General features: G+C 33.4%; 1 protein-coding gene across 15 annotated transcripts in view; it reads left to right on the forward strand.

Annotated features, from left to right (window-relative positions):
- The window catches only part of USP15 (ubiquitin specific peptidase 15), a 115,205-nt gene that overhangs the window by 85,394 nt on the left and 9,928 nt on the right, over positions 1 to 19,883 (forward strand). For 5 of the 15 annotated variants that reach the window (XR_014314556.1, XM_082742513.1, XM_082742512.1 and 2 more), the window contains 10 exons: positions 8,744 to 8,917; positions 10,415 to 10,573; positions 10,653 to 10,877; positions 16,104 to 16,187; positions 16,278 to 16,372; positions 16,471 to 16,662; positions 17,991 to 18,106; positions 18,288 to 18,560; positions 18,936 to 19,006; positions 19,348 to 19,463. Coding sequence is in view for 7 of the 15 variants with exons in the window: in XM_082742513.1 (XP_082598639.1) it covers positions 8,744 to 8,917; positions 10,415 to 10,573; positions 10,653 to 10,877; positions 16,104 to 16,187; positions 16,278 to 16,372; positions 16,471 to 16,662; positions 17,991 to 18,106; positions 18,288 to 18,560; positions 18,936 to 19,006; positions 19,348 to 19,463 (1,505 nt within the window). In the remaining 8 variants the exon portion in view is untranslated. Of the gene's footprint in view, positions 1 to 2,163; positions 2,310 to 8,363; positions 8,478 to 8,743; positions 8,918 to 10,414; positions 10,574 to 10,652; positions 10,878 to 16,103; positions 16,188 to 16,277; positions 16,373 to 16,470; positions 16,663 to 17,990; positions 18,107 to 18,287; positions 18,561 to 18,935; positions 19,007 to 19,347; positions 19,464 to 19,883 lie in introns of those variants that run through there. The other 10 variants (XM_082742516.1, XM_082742517.1, XR_014314551.1 and 7 more) reach the window with 8 other exon arrangements.

The following is a 19,883-nucleotide window of genomic DNA, read 5'->3' on the forward strand; positions in this document are numbered from 1 at the left end:
AAAAAATAATCAGAAGCCTTCATAGTTGACTATTTAAACTTCTGTTTCAACTCACCTGAAGTATTTATAGTCCGTTTTGGGCCTAATGTAATGAAATGATGCAGAGAAGTATATGACATGGTGGTTTCCCTTAATGAATGTAAAAAATAAGTTAAACTTTGTAGAAATTTTCTGCTATCCTTTCCTGTATGCCTTCACAGAAGAACTAAAAGGTCACTGAATTGCACAATTCATAATATTCATTTATTAAAAAATGTTTCTTTACAGAATATCATGTGCAAGGTACTGAACCAGAACATAAAATTTTAAAGAACCATTGTTTTTATCCTAAATCCTTTCTCTTGCTTGACTAAAATAGTGGCATTCATTTCTCTGTGAGCCATTTTTGTATTATTAAAGGGGTAGAGCAGATATAATAATATTAAAATTGAATTTATATACTTTAGTTCTTTAAAATAAATATAACTTACATTAAAGTTTATTAATGTTATTAGAACCATTTGTTTTTAGCTTGCTTCCTATAAACTGAATTTTAAACATAAAATCACTCATTAAATCACTGTTACTAAAAAAAAAAAAATTCAGACATTTGCTGTTATAGTCTAGTAGTTTGAAAACCTTAAATACATCTGCCTGAAAATTATAGTATTGTTGTTGGTGAAATCATTATCACAGAAGCTTTCAAAATTTATATTGCAAGTGGATCTTCTAATTTCTACTTATAGCATTTAATATGAAAATTAGTGATCTTTACATAATCGTGATTTTTTTTAACATTTTAAGATTTACTCACTGCTAGTAACAGGGTAGTCTTTTTGAGAAACTTAGAATTCTTCTCCCTCAGTCCTATAGAGGAGAGAAAAATAAAGCACTGATATTTCTTTGCTAGCAAACAAAACATTTCCCATTAATTTTCCTGCTTCTCAAAGCTTTCATAATTCTTCACTGAATTTAAGTAGTGTATGAAGAAATCTCATAGAATTTGAAGGAAAGGGTAACAGCAGGAACTTTAAATGAAATTTAATTTTTTTTTTAAAGATTTTATTTATTTATCAGAGAGAGAGAGGGGGAGAGAGCAAACACAGGCAGACAGAATGGCAGGCAGAGGCAGAGGGAGAAGCAGGCTCCCTGCTGAGCAAGGAGCCCGATGTGGGACTCGATCCCAGGACACTGGGATCATGACCTGAGCCGAAGGCAGCTGCTTAACCAACTGAGCCACCCAGGCGTCCCTAAATGAAATTTAATTTTAAATTAAATTTAGGTCTTAAGCATTGTGCCCAGATTAATGACATACATTTAAACATTAGAACAATATCCTTGTCCAATTCAAAACTGCTGCCTTTGAAACTATTTTATGTAAAATTTCAGTATTTCAAGTTGAGCATATGCCAGTGCTCTCTTCTTTGACTATTTGGATGGGGGGGAAAACAGTTTAAAGTTTTTTAAAAATAAATGAATTAAAGTTATATCCACTTATATTTTATTTATCTAAATATGTTTTTTAAAGAAAGCTTAAAAAGAGATTGGAAATAGACAAACAAAATAGAGCAATTATATTTGCTTTCCCAAAATATGTGGAGAAGTTTTAGAATTGATCTCTCAGATATGAGATTTACTTTTCCTAGGGAAAAAAAATAACAAAAAATAAAAATATCTCATTTTAAAAATTTACTTGATGAAGATGTAGGCTTATATTTACACTTCTTAAATTGTAAAAGTCTACATCACACTTGCCTATCCACTATCCACTATTTTTTACAGAACTAGAGCCAGTATCCCAGTATTAACAGAAACCTTCAGAATTATACAATACCTTTTCAGAATGTTTATACTGTTGTCATGACAAAGTGAAAAACAATAGCATGGCACATCTGAAAGTTTTTATTCCATCTAATCTTAAAATCCAAGAAAAAAAAATATTGGGTTATTCTAAGGTTACTTTAACCATGGATTACTTCAGGTTTTATTTTTAAATCATAAGATAAAATGATTTCTTCATTTTAGATTGGGTTTTTATTTTTAGTATTGGTTAGTTTGAAGGTTTAGCTACCTTTTTTAAAGGGATTGTGAGTGGCATTACATTTTGATCAGTTGCAGAATGAGTTAACACAACTCAAAGCTTTAGGTAATCAAAAATTAAGTTTGTTTTCTTTCCTGTTCTAGTTACCGGTTTACTAAAATAGTGAGCATACATGATCACTTGAAAATTGGGCTTCTGGAGCACCTGAACAGAAAGGGAGTGGTTCATATTCAGCATTACAAAAGACAACTTTCTCTTTTTGAAGGGGATTACTTTGGCTATTTTCCAGGTACTGGGGAAATTCCAGATTCATTACAAAGTTATTGGGATGGCTATTATTCATTTCCTAAAATATGTTGATTACAGACTTGAGATTTTGTTATACAGTAGAACTTTATTTCACTTCATCAATTAAAAAAATGATGTAGAAATTTATAGTGAAATACAAAATTGAGACTTACATGGGTCACTTATTTTTTTCAGAGAACTTTAAAAAAATCACTCATATTGATCACAACATATTTAATGGTAGAACTATTTGAAAATAATGTAAGAGCAATAGGATTTGTACATGTATAAGGAAAAGTTACGTGCAGAGCATAGTAGTTTTTCCAACTAATTAAATAATGAAAGAAAATTCATAACCTTACATAATAGTACAATTTTAGATGTGTGGGAATTTATAACTAGAGAATTTTTCATAGAGAATTATTATTTTATGAAATAGTTGAATGATATATGCATACTTCTTAAAAATAGTTCTTCATGGTGGCAGTGGTTAAAGTTCTATAGTTGAACCATATAGCAGAATGTCCACTCAATGAGACATTAGATTATTTAGAAGAATTCTCTTTAGAATTTTTATGTCTAGTTCTAGGTTGAAGATTTGGGGAAGAGTCTTTATAAAAATCTATTTCCAAATATTTTTCCTTTATGTATCTTTTACTTACATGGATTGATCTTGATAGTTTGGAGCATTCACAATAGCTGTTTTCCTTCAATTAGGAAAGTCTGCCTAGGCACAATTTGGACTTTGATTTTTTGAACTTACACAACTTTCAGATAGGTTATAGTTCTATAATGGGGTGCAATTCAGATCTCTTTAGTGTTTTCCTACTGCTCTCAATTTCTCTAAGGACTGCTTCCAGTCTTTCTGTCATATAAGTTTTCATTCATTCAGCACACCGTTATCAAGGTATGTGTAAGGCATTGTGCTGTAGACCCTGAAGTATAAAAGTACTTCATGACATGGACACTGCTTTCAAGATAAGTATAGTATAAGTGAGGTCAGGGTGTAGAGTTAGCTCAGAGGAAGGAATATTATTCTTCCTTGAGGTGTTGAGGAAGATGTAATGTTTGTAAGAGATGCTGAGTAGGAATTTCTTTACAGGGGAAGAGTTTTCTAAGAAAGGAAGGAGAAATAGAACATGGTGAGTTTCAATCTTAAGACATTAAACTAAGGGCTATGTCTTAAGATTCCTAATTCAAATTCACATTCAAGAATATTCTTTATTATTTGGAGTTTCCATTTAAAATGCATATCTAAGCACAAGTAGAGAACCACAGAGCCACTTTCAGGACAGGTGCTTAGCAGTCATGTCTGCTTACAAATGATTGGTTTGCCACCTACCCAGGCATTCTCATTTCTCATGGATCAACAATTTTTCATATTTGCTTGTATCCTGAACCTTCAGTTAACCAACTTGTTGTTTTATCACAAAGGCTAATAAACAAATGAATGCCAAAACTAACGTACTAAATATGAAATTCAGTTTTTTAATCCTTAGATCTTCAATCGCTTTTGTCAGTTTCACACATTATTAACTTGCCTAGAAATCATAAAAAAATATTTAAGTATAGAACTATTTAGCCTAGTTAACAAGTACATTTTTGCTTGTTCTTTATGAGTTTTTACTTACTCTCTTTTCCATTAAGAACTGAAACTACTGGTACAGAATCCTTTTTCTTCATTCTGATTATAGCTTTATTTTTAACATGGTATTTGACAAAATTCTACCCAGTTTTAGGAACAACTGTAGGAACCATTATGATATAAACAAAATGTGGTTTAAGATATGTGTCTTGTGATCAGTCACATTACCTCATATTTGGACTTCACTTTTTTTGGTGATGAGTTGCCAGAGGCAGTTCTCCTTGAAATACTGAAGTATTGGTACTTGTCAGTGGTAGGGAGTTGAAATCTGAATTAACAAAGGTGAAGCTCAAAATGGCATGTGACTGGTAGAATGTCACAAAACTCCTAAGTAGCCACAAAAATAACATACAAATAATTTTTTTGTAATCTCTTTTGTTTTTATCATAGATTTATATCTATATTCTCAGATTTTACCAGGAATAACCATGCATGTTAAGAAAGGAGGAGTTTTGTTCTGTTTTACTGTTCAAGTATCATTGAGAGCAAGAAATACATCCACATAGGCACACAACACATGTTGTATGATTTCAGGTCCATATTATGTCACTCAGTAGTAAAGAATCTTACAGGTTGAAAAGGAAATTCCCTATGATGTCTACATATGTAGGGCTTTTAATATATATATGTCTCAAGAAAGGAATTGTTTTGGGACAGTCCCAATCAGATGGAAAAGAGTGATGTTTGTTATAATAGAGTAATCTTTGAGACAGATGCTTCAGAACTATGGTTATGGTGGTTTTTATTCTTGAACCAGCCAAAATATTTATTCTTCAAAACATTGTATTAATGGCAACCAGTCCAAGTGTCCAGTTTTCTTGTACATGTCAAAGATGTTCATGTTTCTAAGATAACCTCATGTTAAAAAGATAGAATGAGTTGCATGAATTATAACTCAGAGTACATTTTGGCCAGTATTAAGAAATGACCTTCTTCTGCCACAGTGATCGCATTGAATACTGATAACACTTAAGGCATGGAAAAATTTTAGTTGTTTGACCTGTATTCTAATTATATCTTGAAATTCGTACTAAAAATTATAAAGAAATCTTTTATTATTTTAAGTCGTCTTTATTCTATTTCGAGAATAATATATTATTTTCAAGATGAGAGAGAAGGTATTTTCAACGTGAGAAAAGTCTGATTCAGTGTCAGTTTTTAAACTATTATGATATGTGCATTACTAGAACATTTAAGCTTGTCTGTTGAATTTCTGTATTTATATGTCTTTGTATAACTTTTTTTAAAAATGCAGCTTGTGAGTTTTTTTTTTTTTTTTCCCCTCCAGCTTGTGAGTTTCTTAAAATGTTATGTTCTGGTGTACACCTGAAACTAAAGTAACATTGTGTGTCTACTATACTTAGATATTTTTTTTATTTGTGTTTAACAAATAGAATGCTTTTTTGGACCATAGGACTTAATGGTTGAAATTTGAATATGATTATCTCAAAATATATTGGTTATGATATTTTGACACATAATACAAGCACTTATTAAAACTAATTGGGTTTTTTTGTTATTTAGTTTGTAATGTTGAATTATAGTCAGCTTCAAAACCGTGTGTCACTTTGAAAATAATCATTGGTCTCTTGTGTCAGGGACTTAAAAACATCTAAGCAGAGACCCCCTACAAGGCAGGTAGTGGATTGAATGAAAGTGAAGCAAAAGCATGGGAAGGTTGTTTGTTTGCTTTTTGTTTTTTTTAATAGTTATTTATTTTAAGTAATCTCTACACCCATTGTGGGACTCAAACTCATGACTCTGAGATTAAGAGTTGCACAAAAGCATGGGGAAGTTTTTAATAAATACTGCCTTTCTTTGGCTTAGTATTCAGGTAAAAGTGCTTGAAGAAACTTTTGAGATTATTCATTACCAGCTAATATATTTTTGCCTTACCTAGTAATAATTCATTCAAGAAAAGTTTAAGTACTCTGTACTAAACATTGAAGGAACAGAGTAAAAAAAAAAAAACTAAGAGGATAAAAACATTTGTTAATATAGGGGAAAACATGTTTTATTAATCGTGCATTTATTGTACACATGCTGAGTGCTGGAAATAGACATGTAATTGATAGTATGGCTCCTGCTCTCCTGAAAGTCTCAGTCCATTTGGCAAGACAGACAAACTAAAAATTGAAATTATACTATGTTATAAAGTAAGTGCTATAATAAAAGTGAGCATTATGCATTATGGAAACATACACATGGAAACACTATAAGGAAATATAGGAATACTTCCTAAACAGGATGCATGACTCTTGATGCTTTAGTAGAAGTTAGTAGGACAAAGAAGGTATATTTCACATAGATGGAGTGATACTGCAGATTTACAGAGTGAGAGATTGCATGGAGGTCAAGGAACCATAAGTAATTAAATGAGGCTAGGATGGAGTCAGACAAAGGGACTAGCAAAACCTGAGGCTACATAGGAAGCAAAAGACACTCTTACAAAAATTTGAGATTTTTACCTGAAATTGCTATTAAAGGATTTATAGCAAGGAAATGACATGATTAGATAAAATTTTAGAAAGATCACTCTAGATGCTACTGGAAAGCTACAGAATTTTCAGTTATATTTGGACGCTCTTTGCAAGATAAGGATACATGTAAGTAAGTAAAAAAGTTCAAAAATTATTTGTGTTTGTACAACTTGGGTCTTAGTTTGGTCAGACCATCAGTTAGGTTCTTTGTATAATGGTATTGCAGACAGTAGTGGAATATCATAAACTTCGTATAACTGAACTAATCAAAGACAAGGATTTGAAAATATATATATAAGGATTTGAAAACTTATTGTTGGAAATGCTGTCAGACCACCTCCCCTTTGCCTCATTGACTATATAGTGTTGATCCTATTTGTACTAAATCAGATGATGCTACTAAGTGATGGCATTTAGTGTAGCCATGGTGTATTCTGGGTTGCCTGACCCTACCTCTAGTGCTGGGTTTATAACTAAAAGAACATATAATGGAAAAGGAAGAGAGAATGAATCTCAAAAGGTGTGTAAGCTTATGAAAGGTTGAAGTATAAAGAGTTCAGAAGTTTGAAAGTATCCTTTCCCAAATTGCCTCCTACACTGTAACCTACCTATCTTCCTCTTGCTCACCTTAAAAAATGAGTTGTAAATTACAGTGAAATCTGTATAGTCTACCCCAAACATTTTTTACTGTTTCTATATTGCTTTCATTGCCTGAGAATTATAGAATAACAGATTCCACATTGTAAATAGTTCTCTCTTTTTGCCTTATGAGAGGGGCCATATTACCAGTTTGAGCCGTATTATTTTTATTTCATTGAAAATATCAAAATAGATATTATCGTAACTAGATTATACATATATATATTACTTCAGTAAATATAAATTAATTCATATTTGAAACCACAGAATAGAACTTTATGATTTAATTCAAAAAGACGAATATGCCTAATTCTGAATTTTTACCAAACAGTACATGGTATATAGACATAGTTTATGGTACCCAAGTTATTGGCATAAACCCAGCAGACTGAACTTTTAATAGCTACCAAGACTTTAATCCCAGACTCTTAATCCAAATGAATGGTAAACAAGCTTTGAAAAACCTTGATTTCCAGGGTTCCTGGGTGGCTCAGTCATTAAACATCTGCCTTCAGCTCGGTTTATGATCCCAGATTCTGGGATCGAGCCCCGCATGGGGCTCCCTGCTCAGCAGGGAAGCCTGCTTCTCCGTCTCCCACTCCCCCTACTTGTGTTCATTCTCTTGCTGTCTCTCTCTCTGTGTCAAATAAATAAAATCTTTTTTTAAAAAATCTTGATTTCCATTCATATAAATTCGAGCTCTCACAAGAATGGATTACGACTCCTTTAGATGCAAGCAGTTACCTTCACTTAAGTACCTTGCCACTTGACTCCCAAGACAAATGTCTTCCTGCAGCAAAAGAAAGTGACCTATAAGACCATATGTCTCTCAGTCATTACATATTCTATTTGATGATCCTAGACATCTAATTGATAAAGTAATACTGGGTTTATAGTTAAGTCAAATTGTATGGTATTATTGACTTAAAATTATTCATCTTGAGATAATATATTATAGAAAAACTATATTTCTGTCATCTATTTTATTTTAAATCCTAAATTATTTAATTCTAAGTAAAAATAGAGATGGAGAATTAACTTATTCGTTTTAATCTTGCCATAAAGGAAAATTGGATTGTTATGGTATTGAACTTGATGATGTAAGAACACACTTAGCTAGAGTTCGCATAACAAAAGTTGGTTTCCTCAGGCTCAGCTAATCTGTACTGTCCCTTTTAAAAAATGGTTGACCAAATGGAAAACGTAAAGGCTGCTCTTTCATGATAAGGAATTGACAATGGAAGCAGTAAATACCTCTTTAAAGTTAATTTCTTGTTGCACTCTATCTCAGTTTTTACCTACTCAGGCTAATTTGCAGGTGCCTGGGATGAGTAGACAATCCATAATTTCTACCAATCAAGTAAAAGAAGGAAAGAAAACTCTGAGCTTCTCTCCCAGTTAACAGGTAGTTTGCTGTGGTTAAAATTAATGCAGATTTTACAGCAACAAATTAGCATTTTCATTTATTATAAGTAATTGATTTGAAATTTGGGAAATGAATAGTTGAGTGCATCATTTGAGTGTTTATTTGACTAATTACTTTACTAGTTCAAGAGACCATCATGTAAATTTTTCTCTGTATATTATGGCAAGTCAGTTTATTTCTCTCTTCATTTTAACATGTTTAATGTGTGGTTACTTTTACTTGAAAATGTGTTTTATTCTTTGCAGTGTTTGAGCAATACACCTCCACTTACTGAATACTTCCTCAATGATAAGTATCAAGAAGAACTGAATTTTGATAATCCCTTGGGAATGAGAGGCGAAATTGCTAAATCTTACGCTGAATTGATCAAACAAATGTGGTCTGGAAAATTTAGCTATGTCACGCCAAGAGCCTTTAAGGTTAGTATAGTAAGTACATTTTCTATTATGGCTGTGTCATCCCCAAGAGGACAAAAACAGGTTCTTTGGGGAAGGAGTGAAAAAAATCATAGCTGTTAAATTGATTTGTGGGCCTCCATAGAGACCCAGCACAAACAGATACACAATATATCTGTGCTGTTAAATTTTCTGGGTGGGGGATGGGACAGATGATTACTTTAAAATGTCCAAAAAGGTTCTAGGGGATGGGGAGGGAAATAATGAAAAGCTGGAAAACACTGTTATGGTACGAAGTGACAAAAAACAGCAGAGCATATGCAGGTTGCTTTAGAATACAGTGCATATCTAAAAAACCTATGTAAATTTTTATTACAAATGTAAAGGCTAAATTTGAGCAGGTCATTGAAGTCTAATAACTCAGTTTATTTTGAGAGTCATTGTAAGTTTGAAATATTATTGAAATGAAACTAGTCTGCAAAACCAGCACTACATATTAATTAAATATTTTCAATATAATCCTTAAACTTTTAAGTTTATTCTTATTTGTGAAGTGGTTACCTCTTAGAACCAATAAAACCTCAAGTAATTGTTTGCCATTCAAATAAGAATTGAGCTGAAATTTAGTTTTATATATTAAAAAATTTTTTCCAGTTAAGATTTTTGTTTGTTTAAGATTTTGTTTGACACAGAAAGCAGGGAAATAATTTTTCTATTTATTACAGGTGAGTTCTGTTTTAAAGAGAATTAGCAGTTTTCAGTTGTTTTTTAACACAAACAAACTTAAATGATACTCACATAGGATATCTAGCAGGCAACATTTTATTAACTATATACTAGTTCTTAAAAAATACAACAAATGAAAACACTGTTGCATTTATGTATCTTCTTTAACTTTCTAAGCTTTGGACAACCTAGTTTAGACAAACTGTGTCTTAATCCTTACCCGTGATTCCAATTAGTTTTGTTTTACTAGATATTGTCTTAAAATTATGTGTAAACAGGGTCCTAATATCTGGCTTTTTCTTTCACATTTCTTCAGTTTTATCAAAAATAATACTAGTATTGTAAAGACTAGGAAAATTATATATGAACACAAACATTCCTGTTATCCCTGAGATTTATCCTCTTTTTACACAGAGAAACAAAATGAGAGCTTTGTAATTTTTTTCTAGTGACCCAGAAGTAATATTGAATTTTGATAGTCTTTAGTATTTCCAAATCCTTTGTACAAAACTTTACTATATTTTCTGTCCTCTGGTCTTATCTGTATTACAGATTAGTTACTTAAAAATGTTTATTTAAAAAATGTTTTTAAGATATGTAATTATATGTATGTATTTATATGTAATTACCATATCTGCAAATGACTGCAAAAGTGCCACAAGTTGATTTGGAGGTGACAAATAATTTTAGCAGTCAATGAATTTACAAAATATGGGATCCGTGAATAGTGAGAATCAAATTTTTTTAATCAGTCTTGTACCTATAACTGATTTTATAGTTTTGCTTTTCTTACAGACACAAGTAGGACGTTTTGCACCTCAGTTCTCCGGATACCAGCAGCAGGACTGTCAAGAGCTATTAGCTTTCCTATTAGATGGATTACATGAAGATTTGAATAGAATTAGGAAAAAACCATATATACAATTAAAAGATGCAGATGGAAGGCCAGATAAGGTAAATTTGATGATATTATTGTCACCACTGTTATAATAATGTTATATCCCTGTGTAATATGTGTGTATTTTTCTTACAGATTGTTGCTGAAGAAGCCTGGGAAAACCATTTAAAAAGAAATGATTCTATCATAGTAGATATATTTCACGGGCTTTTCAAATCAACTTTAGTTTGTCCTGAATGTGCTAAGATTTCTGTAACATTTGATCCTTTTTGTTACTTGACACTTCCATTGCCCATGAAAAAAGAACGTACCTTGGAAGTATATTTAGTTAGAATGGATCCACTTACTAAACCTATGCAGGTAAATCATGATTATTTTCTTTGCATTTCTTACTTTTATAAAAACTTGGTGTTGAGACCTTGTGGCTCAAGTATAATTCAATAATAAGTTTATTTGTGTAAGAGATTTTATACACTAAATACTTTGGAAATTTTAGTACAGCTTTTTAGAATTTTGAAAAGGTGAGGGATGTGTAAAGTATTATTTGTAAAAGCAAAATTCTCAAAGTCTTTTTCTTATGAAAGAAAAATGATAGGTTGTTCAATTTACAGTGTTAGGATAAGTATGAGCTTACCAAAGATTAATAACATTATTTTTCCCATTTTCCAACTTGAACTTTAATGTTAATTATATATTTTTTCTAATGGCTGTTGGAAGTAGAACTAATAGCATACATTTTGATTCATGATTTGATAATAGTATACTTAAATACCTATGATATTTAGGTATGTTAACTTGGAAGAGAAATGGAAATTTAGTTTGGCTATAAATACTTGCTTCACTAATGTTCTAAGCAAAGCACTATATTTTCTCCCTTCATTAATCAGTTAATCCTTCTCTGACACCTGAACCACCCTTAAAAAAAGTAGTTCTTCCTCTTCTACCTTCAGTTCAATTCTATTATCACACTTAATAAATTTTGTTATAACCTTTGGTTTACTTATCTTTTCTCCACTAGACCATGAGTTCTTTGAAGATGGGGACTTTGTAATCTTTGTATTTCCAACCCCCATAACTTGTAGTACTACTGATGCAGAAATATTCAAAAATTATATTCATTGAAATATGTGTTGGGCACCTCATGAAATTGTAAAGCTCTGTTTAACAAACAGGAGACATGGTTCCTACTTTAGAAGACTGCTTCCTGAAGATCTTTAGCTTAGATTCCAACCAGATAGTGCAGTTTCTTAGAGCATTGTAGTTATAAACTGAGTGGCTTTAAACAATAGAAATTTTTTTTCTCACAATTCTGGCGGCTAGAAGACTAAAATCAAGAGTACCAGCATGGTTGGTATCTAGTACAGATTCTATTCCTGGTTTACAGACAACCTTGTCCTCACTGTGTTGAGAGAGAGCACAGTGAGAGAGAGCACCTGTTTGCACATAAGCTCTGTTGCATCTCCTTATAAGGGCAGTAATCCCATCGTGAGGGCCCCACCTTTTTGATCTCATATAAACCACCCAAAAGCCCCCTCTCCAAATACCATTACTTTAGTGGTTAGGGTTTCAACACTAAATTTTAAGGGGACACAGTTCAGTCAATAGCAATATCACGAGATCTGTATGAAAGGTCTACTTTTGAGCAAAGTTAAAATCTTACCATTACTTCGTGTAAGTGGGTTTACTCTTAACAAGGACACCATAAATGAAGTGTTCATAATAAAAGTATAGTCCTTTCATTCAGAGTGATTAAGGTCTAGTAAAGACTAGTCATACAATTAATGCACATTTCCCCTATTTCTTTTGCTACTTTATATGTTTCCTTCATGAACTCATTGAACCTGATGCCTTCATGTCAATATCTCATTCAGTAGTACTGAGAATATTGAGCAGGGTCAGAAAAGGCCTGCTTTTATTTTTGGCCAGGGGAATATAGGTTCACATTTCTTTTTTTTTTTTTTTTTTTTTTTTTTAAGATTTTATTTATTTATTTGAGAGAGAGACAGTGAGAGAGAACATGAGCGAGGAGAAGGTCAGGGGGAGAAGCAGACTCCCCATGGAGCTGGGAGCCCGATGTGGGACTCGATCCCGGGACTCCAGGATCATGACCTGAGCCGAAGGCAGTCGTCCAACCAACTGAGCCACTCAGGTGCCCCTAGGTTCACATTTCTAAACTCACACCCTTTAATAAGCATAGAATTATTAATGTTCTTTTCAGTGGAGGGAAACAGTAACAATGCTAAACTACACTCGTACCTCCAGTTTGGAAATTTGTAAATATATGCCAATGAGTATAATGGAATGAGAGAGAAGCATAAACAATAAGTAAAATTTATCGCAACAAAAAAATAAATACACTGTTTTTCTACATTACATTTGTTAAAAACAGTATTCTCCCATGCTAGTAATACAAAGTAATCTTTATTACCTAGAGACAGATTGCATTCAAATTTCACATTAGCCTATAAGGCATGTACTGAATGTTCTCCCATAATTTGAGTTTTAAATTGTTTTCCCAGTAATATGAATTCCATTAGTATAGCTCTTTTTCTTTTTTTTTTTTAGATTTTATTTATTTATTTGACAGGGAGAGACACAGTGAGAGAGGGAAAACAAGCAGGGGGAGTGGTAGAGGGAGAAGCAGGCTTCCCTCAGAGCTGGGATTGAGCCCAGTCCAGGACTCGATCCCAGGACCTTGGCAGCATGACCTGAGCCGAAGGCAGATGCTTAACTACTAAGCCACCCAGGTGCCCCAGTATACCTCTTTTTACACTTGGTGGCCAAAACTACAGATTTGTGGAGATTGGAGTCATGGTCATCACAAAGAATTGGGCATTTTTTTCCTACTTGAAGGCAGTAACAATTCAAATACAAAATGACGGGCTCATTAACAGTGTGCTTTAACCAGCTGGAGAGGAAAGGTAAATTAACCGAGTTAACTTACTTGATGAGTTGTCCCATCAATGAAGTTGATTTAGGTCATAATTAGTAATTGTATTGAACATGTATTCGGTATTGGACTCCCCCCATACTCTGCGAAGTGCTAGAAATCAAAGGTGTTCCTGGTTCTTGTTCCCAAGAAGCTTTTCATACAGTGTGAAAAATGCTGTGACAGGGTACTGTAGGAGTATACAGGAGTGACATACCCCAACCTACCAATACACCTGTGTTGAATCCTGAGGATGATTAGGATTAAGCGTGTGAAAGCTGGAAATAAAGACATTGTAGAGAACAAGAATGGGATATACAAAGAGCTAAAGGCAAAGAGGATGTAGCCCACATATGGAAATTATAAGTAGATAATATGGTAAGCAGAAGTGAGCTAATAAAGAAATTTGCTGCCATGAAAGGAAGTTTGGACTTCATCCTAAAAATGAGGGGAGCCATTAAAGATAATTAAATGAGAGATTACGTGACCGGATTTGTATTCGAGAAAAAAGACCCAGGCTAGTGCAAAGATTGGATTGGAAAAGCTTAGGTCAGATGTACTAAGACCATGTAAGTGAGTTTTGCAGTGATAAGATGATAAATGAAAAGGGCTTGAGCTTTTAAGATTAGTGTCAGGATGGCAGTTAGAAGAAATAGTTGAATACAAGAAGTAAAAATGTTTAAGTGCATTCAAAGATAATGCCAAGCTTATTGGGTTGCAAAACTGAGGAGACAGAGGTGCTATTTGTTTTAATGGGATATAGAGGAAGAAAGGTTTAGAAAGAAACCTGTTTTAATATTGGATATGGTGACCTAACATGACCTCAATCTGCGTTAAGTATTGTACATGTTGAGGTGCATGAGGAAAATTTAGGTAGTTGGCATTGAGTTTCTCTATCTAGACTGGAGGAGAGACATCTGTGCTTGAGATAGAAAGTGGGCAGTGAACTCTATGAAAATAATGAATGTCTTAGAAGGATGAGATTCCTTAAGGATAGGGTGATCCTGTAATGTATCATCTAAACCAGAATTCTCTTAAAAATAAAAGGGGCCATTATTAATAATTATACTAGGACAGCAGGCTCATCCAGGACTGGCCAGAGCAAACTGGGGTATATTGTCACCTGTTCTAAAGATAGCCTATACAGTCAAGAAGAGGGCTCAGGGGGTGGGGGAGGGTAGCGTATGGGTGACTCAGTACTTTAAGCCTTTTATCATCTGCCTTGGGCTCAAGTCATGACCCCATTGTCCTTGGGATCAAGTTCCACATTGAACTCCTTGCTCAAGGAGGTGCCTGTTTCTTCCTCTGCCTTCTGCTCCCCCTGCTTGTGGGCGTGTGCTGTCTCTCTCTCTCTCTCTCTGACAAATAAATAAAATCTTAAGAAGAAAAAAAGATTAAGGGTAAAATTCTAAAGGAATTTGACAACCTTGGTAAAGGGGGTAAAAGAAAGAAATGAGGACAAAAGCTAGGGGTGGATTGATAAGTGAATGGGAAGTGAGGAAGTTAAGATACTGTAGACATTACTTTTAGCAAGGTTATTTATAAAGCAAATGAGAAAGGGAGATAGAGGGAAGAGGCAGTGAAGGAGTGGTTTATTTCATTCTTTTTTCCTTTCTTTCTTTTCCTTTTTTTTTTTTTCTTTTTTTTTTTTTTTTTTTGGAGAGGCTTGTAAATTATTTCACTGCTTATATAAGGATCAGAACAAAATGGAATAAGGACTGATTGCTGGTTCCCAAGGAAATGGAACACGATGAGATTCAGAGCATAGATGCTAGGTTTAGCCTTAGATGGGAAGGGTGACACCTGATTCTCTTTCCTATGTAGAAAAAGATGGAGAAAAGGATCTTTTAGAAGTTTGTTGAAGGACACAAAGTTGGAGATTTTCCTATCCAGTAACCTCTTTTTTTTTTTTTTTTTTTTTTATGGTATTCTGTAGACAGTGAAGGGAGAAGTGGTGAAATAGGAAGCCTAAGGAATGGTGAGGATTTTATATAATTACTGAGAGAAATGAAGGAAGAAGTAACTAAGGGAGGCACAGAATTTCTGGCTAGTGTTGAACAATCAGTTAAGACTTGGGCACTGAGAATTTGTAGCAAACCAGTCTCTAAGTTGGTCAGTTTTCTCCAGCATATCAAACAGCTCTAAGGAACTATAGCAAGAATAAAATTGAATAACAAAGTAGTTAAAGGTTTTGCAGTGCAGTAGTTGAAATGATAAATCATGTAGGATCTGGATGGAAGGCCATGAAGACAGTAGGAAGCTGGAAAACCAGGAGAAGATTGAGAATTAAAAGGACTAAAGCTCTAAGTGCAAGCCAAGAATGGGGAAGAACAAGTTTCCAGGAGAAGTAATTAATGGTTAGTCAGTAGCCTGATAAAGAGTTTAAGAAACTGGAGGTGGAATGAGTTTATGGCAAGGTGCAAGAAGTGAACTACAGTTGAATGTAAGTGTGGGTCTTTGAATCAAAGATCCAGGGAAAAATAAGGCTAATTTAAATTATCCATAGAGACATTGCCAGCGAGGATGATGGTAGGATTGGAGAAAGACACTGTAAAACAACTACTAAGTGAATGTGAGGAAGCAACCGTGAGTTCATTTTCATCTACTGAGTATTTTTTCCAAAGTAATAAATTCATTACAATTTTTTGTTTTTTTAGTACAAAGTGGTTGTCCCCAAAATTGGAAACATACTTGATCTTTGTACAGCATTGTCTGCTTTGTCAGGAGTACCTGCAGATAAGGTAAGGTATTTCTGGGTTTGAAGAATGTAAACTGGAGTTTAGTTTTTCAGTGATGTAAAACCAGCTTAATAGAAATTTATTTCCTTTTAGATGATAGTTACTGATATATACAATCATAGATTTCACAGAATATTCGCTATGGATGAAAACCTTAGTAGTATTATGGAACGGGATGATATTTATGTGTAAGTATAAAATTCATTGTGCAAAATATTAATTGGGAAAATTTCAGAAGAAATAACATAAAAGTTTTCAGAGTTTATGGTCAGTTTTGTCCTTATAGGTTTGAAATTAACATCAATAGGACAGAAGATACAGAGCATGTGATTATTCCTGTTTGCCTAAGAGAAAAATTTAGACATTCAAGTTATACCCACCATACTGGTTCTTCACTTTTTGGTCAGCCTTTTCTTATGGCTGTACCACGAAATAATACTGAAGATAAACTCTATAATCTCCTGCTTTTGAGAATGTGGTAAGTGTCAGACAATTCTACATTAACAAAATGAGTGTTAGAATAGTTAATAAAAATAAATGTGTAGTGTACTATCAGAATATAATTTGATAAGTCTATATTATCTCAACTGTGTTTAAACAGAAATTTACAAAATCAAATTATAGTTTAATTCAGTTTGTTGATCATGTAAAAACACATTATTTAGGTAATTGCAAACCCAGAAAGCATGGTTCTTATAGCTGTTTTAAACCAGAAGTTTGTAGTTGGAAGAAAATAGGAATTTGTCATGTATGCACTCTGACATTATAACAAATTTCAGATGCTTCATTTCTTTATACACATTGCTGGTTCAGGAACTCCTACAAATGGTTTTATTTAAAAGAATAAATTTTCAGGGTTGAGAGTATTTTAAGCCAACCCATTTTTGTCTTCCTAAAAACCTTGATTTGAAATGTAATCAAAACTGCCATTTGATCCCTTTGGTTTTATCCTTTGTAACTGACACATTCTTTCTGGCATACCTATTTTAATCATTATAGTCTCATAACCCATACATAAAGATCACATTATACAGTCATTAGTGATCTTAGCAATAATACATACATCACCTAAATGAGGATATTTATACAATAATTTTAAGTCAAGAAATTATTTGCCACATACATTTTTTTTAAGTTTTTTTTTTTTAAGATTTTATTTATTTATTTGACAGACAGAGTAGGTAGAGAGGCAGGCAGAGAGAGAGAGAGGGAAGCAGGCTCCCCGCTGAGCAGAGAGCCCGAAGCAGGACTAGATCCCAGGACCCTGAGATCATGACCCGAGCCGAAGGCAGCAGCTTAACCCACTGAGCCACCCAGGCGCCCCTGCCACAAACTTTTATCATAAGATGTTAAAACCCTAGAAGTAACAAACCAACTCCTTTCTTTTTATAAAGACAACCAAAACAGAAATGATTGGTCACTTGCACTTATGGTACTCTATCCTGAATTTGATTTATCCTTGAATCTACTAAATGACCACTATTACTTCATTAAAAAGTACTGAAAGAGGGGCGCCTGGGTGGCTCAGTGGGTTAAGCCGCTGCCTTCGGCTCAGGTCATGATCTCAGGGTCCTGGGATCAAGTCCCGCATCAGGCTCTCTGCTCAGCAGGGAGCCTGCTTCCTCCTCTCTCTCTCTGTCTCTCTGCCTGCCTCTCTGCCTACTTGTGATCTCTCTCTGTCAAATAAACAAAATCTTTAAAAAAAAAAAAAAAGTACTGAAAGAATGGGGAAAATTTTTTTTTTTTTTTTTTTTTAGTTTTTACCATCATAGAACTAAATTTGTATGATTTCTGATTTTATTTAAGCCGATATGTCAAAATATCTACTGAAACAGAAGAAACTGAAGGATCCCTACACTGCTGTAAGGACCAAAATATTAATGGGAATGGCCCAAATGGCATACATGAAGAAGGCTCACCAAGTAAGACTTTCCTGTTAAATTTTATAAAACCTTTCACTTGAATTATTGCCTCAGAAAAAAAGAAGATGGGGATTAAGGAACTAAAAAAAATCTCTCCAAGCCTGGGAAAAATATTGTTAATATTAATAACTTTTAAATGTAGCATTGAGTTTATTTAAAGACTTCTAATATCTAAAATTAGGTGAAATGGAAACAGATGAGCCAGATGATGAATCCAGCCAGGATCAAGAACTTCCCTCCGAGAATGAAAATAGTCAGTCTGAAGATTCAGTTGGAGGAGATAATGATTCTGAAAATGGATTATGTACTGAGGAAATTTGCAAAGGTCAAATCACGGGACACAAAAAAAGACTGTTTACATTCCAGTTCAACAATTTAGGCAATACAGATATCAACTACATCAAAGATGATACCAGGCATATAAGATTTGATGAGCGGCAGCTTAGGCTAGATGGTAAGTATGAAAACTGGCTTGAACACTGAACTTGACCAAAGTATGTTATTATTTTAGGTGAAAACTGAAATTCAATAGTCATGAAAAATAACATTCACTTATCTATATAAAATCTACGTATCTTAAATGAGAAGTCTTAATTTCTAAGCGTACTAAAACACAGCACTGCTTATTAAATGGAGGTTAGACTTATGCTTAAGTTTTCTATTTTTTTTTAACTCCTTAAATTTTTAATGACTTGGAAACAGCAAGTAGAAAGGTAGTCCAAGTAGAAGAGATTGTTTATTCTAGTATAGATCTTAACATTAAAATATACTCATTTTAATGAAGGCATATTAAGTTTTAAAGAAAAAAAAAATGTGTTTTTCATCTTAGAAAGATCTTTTCTTGCTTTGGATTGGGATCCTGATTTGAAAAAACGATATTTTGATGAAAATGCTGCTGAGGTAAGTCATCACTCATTCCATATGTACCCAGGTTGATTGCAGTTTTGTTACTTTCTTTTCCTTCTACCAAGTATGGTTATTTTGCTAGTAGAAAAATGGTTATGTACTAGAAAAGTCTTATTGGTTTACAAACATGCTTTCTATTAACAGTTTTAATCATCCATGTAGGTGTGTATAGAGAAGTTTTTTTTAGAAGAGTGGTATAAATCTCAGCTGAAATAAGCTTTATAGTTCTTTTGAGAAAGTTTAGGAGTTTTTCATTGCTATTCATAGTAAGATGGTATCACTAAAATGAGTTTTGTTTCATTTGTTCTCTTAACTCAAGAAATACTTCTCTTTAGGATTTTGAAAAACATGAAAGTGTGGAATATAAACCTCCTAAAAAACCCTTTGTGAAATTAAAAGATTGCATTGAGCTTTTTACAACAAAAGAAAAGCTAGGTGCTGAAGATCCCTGGTAAGAGACAAAGTTAAAAAATTGCATCTGATTATTTTGTAAGGATTTGTACTGAGGTATGTGATATATCAAGTTGAAAAAGCAGTAACTAAATTCCTTTTGATATTTTAAATAATAAGCACTTCTTTAAAAATAGTCTGTTAAAAGTGATTCGAGGGGCACTGGGTGTCTCAGTGGATTTAGGTTTCTGTCTTTGGCCCAGGTCACAATCCTAGGGTCGTGGGATCAAGCCCTTTATCAGGCTCCCTGCTCAGTTGGGAGCCTGCTGCTTCCTCTCCTCCCCACTTGTGCTCTCTCTCACTTTATCTGTCACTGTCTGTCTGTCTCTCTCTCTCTCAAATAAGTAAATAAAATCTTTAAAAAGAAAAGTGACTCAGATGTTGAGAAGTATTATTATAATGTTAAGCTTTAATCTTTTTA

This window comes from Mustela nivalis (assembly GCF_964662115.1).
Source record: "Mustela nivalis genome assembly, chromosome: 7".
Lineage (NCBI taxonomy): Eukaryota > Metazoa > Chordata > Mammalia > Carnivora > Mustelidae > Mustela > Mustela nivalis.